Here is a 4,081-nt window from a genome sequence, read left to right as displayed (position 1 = left end):
CTCGTCGGCATAGACTCAGTACTCCTGTTCTTCCAAGCCGCCCTCGGCTCCCCTCGACTTCTCCGGACTGGTATGTTGCGTCGGCAGGTTGTCCAGCCAGTCACTGGCCACCTCAGGTCGATCGAAAAAGAATGCACGGTCATTATGTTCAATTCTGAGGCGAGCCGGAAAAAGCATGGCGTATTTCAGTCCCATGTCCCTAAGCCGTCTTTTCACCCCCGTAAAGCCCATACGTTGCTTCTGTACAGCCTGCGTAAAGTCTGGATAGAAGCTGATCGATACATTTTCAAACTTGGTAGGGCCATTAACACGGGAGGCCTGCAGGATAGCGTCTCTGTCTCGGAAATTAAAAATCCTGGCTATGATGGGCCTCGGAGCGGCACCAAGCTTGGGCTTCCCACCCGGAATCCTGTGAGCACGCTCAACAGCAAAAAGATTACTGAGGCCCTTTGGTGCCAAGTGGTTCCGGATAAGGTCTTCCACCAAGAGGTCCGTAGGCACATCTGTAGAATACTCCGGGACACCTACGATGCGAACGTTGTTACGCCTGGCCCAGCTCTCGAAATCGTCCAGTCTACGGGCGAACGAGTCCCTCGCTGTGCGGAGATTACGGACCTCGGTCTGGAGATCCGAGACATCCGTAGTAAGGCTTGTTGTCTTGATGTCCAGGGTCTTGACCCGCTCATTAGTTCGCCCCAAATCCGTCCTGATAAGATTGACCTCAATCGCCACCGTGTCCAACTTAGTGGCTAGTGTTTCATATTGATGGCCCATCGCGGTCTGGATACTGGTAATGGCGCCCATGACATCCTTTAAAGTCGGCTCTCCAGTCGCAGGCGTATCGTTACCAGTTTCCCCAAGGGCCTTGTTCGCTCCACCTGGGGATCCCTTCGGGCGAGTAAATCGATCTATAGTCTATAGCTTGGGCAGCCCCCCCACGGTTTGGGCCTCTGGTGTTGCGCCTCTCAGAGTCCGCCCTGCCCGTCATGATAGGCGACGAGCTCCGACAGGACCTCAGGGATCTGGCCAAAATAATTCCCTCTAAGTCAAGCCCGTAAAATCGGAAGGGCGAAGATCGACGGCAAAAGTAGAGTTAACGACCAGACCAGGGCAGCAGTATAGATCAGCACCGAGGGGGCGTCAACAATAACCAAAATCAAAACCGAAAGTACCACAGGGGCAGCAGAAGTATCTCTCCAGCCGTTGTTGTTCAATTGCCACCTGGGTATCTCGGGAACTCAAAACCCCGGTTGGCCTACGCTATAAGCCTCAAATTACGAGGTGCAGCAAGTCCCGTTCCCGGCGGCCAAATCGAATTACAGAAAAAGTTTTTGGTATCAGCAGGGCATCAGCAAGAAATACCCGTCGTCCAAATCAGGATTCGCTTCAGGATAGATGAGGGTGGCGGAAGGGGTCTCGGGAACCCTGTGCTCACGCGTCCATCTTGGATCCGCACGTAGCTCCTCCTCCGCTTTTTTGATTTTTGATTAAACACCATCACCTTCGATTTTTTCGTATTTATATTTAGGCCGTTTTCTTCGGAAAATGTGCTTGTTGTGTTAATAAGGTGTTGCAGGCCTACTGGGGTGCGGCTGATTAGTATCAGATCGTCCGCATATAATAAGTTCGACAATGTAAAAGCCCCTAACTTTGGGGCATGATGGTTGCAGTTGTCCAGATCTTTGGAAAGATCACACATGAAAAGGTTGAACAGGGTCGGTGCGAGGACGCACCCCTGTTTCAACCCTTTTGTTGTCGGTATTTCTTTTGACAGACAGTTGCCGGTCCCCAGTTTTATTTGGATCCAGGTATCTGTATGCAGTAAAATCAATAGATTCAGTAATTTGGGATCAACCTCCCACTTTGAAAGCTTTGCCCACAGTTTTCCTCTATCAATGCTGTCAAATGCGGCTGAGAAATCGATATAGCACACATATAATGGTTTTTTATGTTTGATTGTAGCATCAATCAGCAGGGAGAGGGCTAGAATGTTTGTCGACGTCCCTAGATTTTTTGGGAATCCAGTCTGATTGATAGGGATTAATTTTTTATTTGATGCCCAGGTGGTTAGTTCTTCCAAGAGTAGCGCCGAAAAATATTTGGCGTCTATATCTATAAGGGCTATGAGCCTGTCATTCTTAGCCTCGTTCTTATTGCCTTTTTTATAGATTGGTGCTATTATTGAACCCTTTCAGGAGCCTAAAGTTAGGATTATTCTCAGTTTAGAAGTAGTAAAGTTAGGCCCCTAACTTTAGGACTCCTAAATGCCTTCTGTGAATACCGAAAGTTTTAAAGTTAGGATTTCTCTCAGTTTAGGAGTAGTATAGTTAGGACTCCTAACTTTAGGACTCTGAATACCAAAATGAGTAAGTGCCTTCTGTGAATACCAAAATGGTAGTAAGTTTAGGATTTTGTCTTAAGTTAGTTCTGTGAATCGGCCCATAATTTGCGCAACACAGTTGTCTCAGATTTGTGACATAGTCACAGAGACTCACTCAAAGACAGAAATAGGAATAGGTGTATATGTACAACACATGCAAACACACACACATGTATTTAAATCCTGGCTGTTGTCCCTAAATAGGAATTATTTGAGATATGTTGTGGCCTATTTTCAGGTCAGTTCACATTATGTTGCCAATGCACAGCATTTGTCAGACCAATATGACACTTTTAAGTCACTGTATTCTAAGTCTATTATATCTCTTTGTATACACACTTTCCTATTGATTTTTGCACGGCTCCTTTGACGTCTTTGTTCCGCAGACTGTATATCATGGGGTTTAACATCGGTGTCACGATGAGGTAAAACACAGACACCATTTTATCAAAGTTGGGAGAGTGGCTTGACCGGGGTCTCATGTACATAAAGATGGCAGTGCCATAGAAAATGGTGATGACCGTCAGGTGGGAGGCACAGGTGGAGAATGCCTTGGACCGTCCCTCTGTGGACTTGATCCTGAGGATAGTCACAAGGATGCGAAGATAAATGACTCCAATCAGGAACACTGGGATCAGCAATATCAGCACACCAACGACAAAGATGACGACTTCATTGATGAAGGTGTCAATACAGGACAACTGCAGGACAGCTGGTACTTCACACAGGAAGTGGTTAATCTCATTGCCGCACAGGGGGAGATGCAATGTAGATGCCACATGGACTATGGACAGAAGGAAGCCACTGATCCAAGTTGAAGCTGCTATCCTGATACAGGCGGCCCTGTTCATGATGGTCATGTAACGCAAGGGGTTGCAAATAGCAAGGTAGCGGTCATACGCCATGACGGCAAGGAGGATGCATTCGGTCTCGCCCAAGGACAGGTGGATGTACATTTGTGCTGCACATCCTGTGTATGAAATAGTTTTATGTGTTAACAAGAAAATTACCAGCATTTTGGGGACAATGCTGGTAGTGTAGCAGATGTCTAAGAAGGAGAGGTTACTCAGGAGGAAGTACATAGGTGTGTGGAGACGGCTGTCCACTTTGCTGACCATAATCAAGATGCTGTTTCCAATCAGCGTGGTCATGTAGATTGAAAGAAATACAAAGAAGAGGATAAGATTCATCTTGGGGTCTTCGGAAAGGCCCTTCAGGATAAAATCTGTTCCCAAGCTCCGGTTTGCCCCCTTCATGGCATTGGTTCTGTCTTATCTGCAAAAAGGAAGATTAAACAGTTATCAAGATGCAGTTGACCTTTCTTGTACTGAATTAATATGGAACACAACTCAGTGCCTTTATGGTAAGAAGGTGTAAGCCCACGGATTGTTCAGCAAAGAAGATTTTTTTTTTTTTTTTAAAGAGAATCGTGAAGCATCAGGTGGGATTTTTTATTTCTAGACAACAACAAATCATGTTCACTATCCTCCACGCCCTCTCATCAGTGTCCTTTTGTCTGCTTTTCCTCCTCCTCTTACCTTCCTTGGGACCCACCCCCCAGGTAATGACTACATGGCCACTGTTACTAATTGGACATTTAAAGACCTTTAAGAGATTTGTTTTGGGATGAGACAGTGGGTCTTAAAGAGGACTACAGCCTTTAAAGTTCGACAGTTTCTTAATTTTCAGGGTTGAGGGATG

The 4,081-nt window shown here is 46.2% G+C and overlaps 1 protein-coding gene across 1 annotated transcript; it reads right to left on the bottom strand.

Annotated features, from left to right (window-relative positions):
* Window positions 1-2,697: 2,697 nt before the first annotated feature.
* LOC144752064 (olfactory receptor 2K2-like) lies at window positions 2,698-3,636 on the bottom strand. Its single transcript, XM_078640015.1, has one exon. The coding sequence runs from the start codon at window positions 3,634-3,636 to the stop codon at window positions 2,698-2,700; it is 939 nt and encodes a 312-aa protein (XP_078496141.1).
* Between the last annotated feature and the right edge of the window lie 445 nt (window positions 3,637-4,081).

This window comes from Lissotriton helveticus, chromosome 4_2, assembly GCF_964261635.1.
Source record: "Lissotriton helveticus chromosome 4_2, aLisHel1.1, whole genome shotgun sequence".
NCBI classification, from domain to species: Eukaryota; Metazoa; Chordata; class Amphibia; order Caudata; family Salamandridae; genus Lissotriton; species Lissotriton helveticus.
Note: the sequence above shows the minus strand (reverse complement) of the source record. Positions and strands in the feature narration are given on the sequence as shown.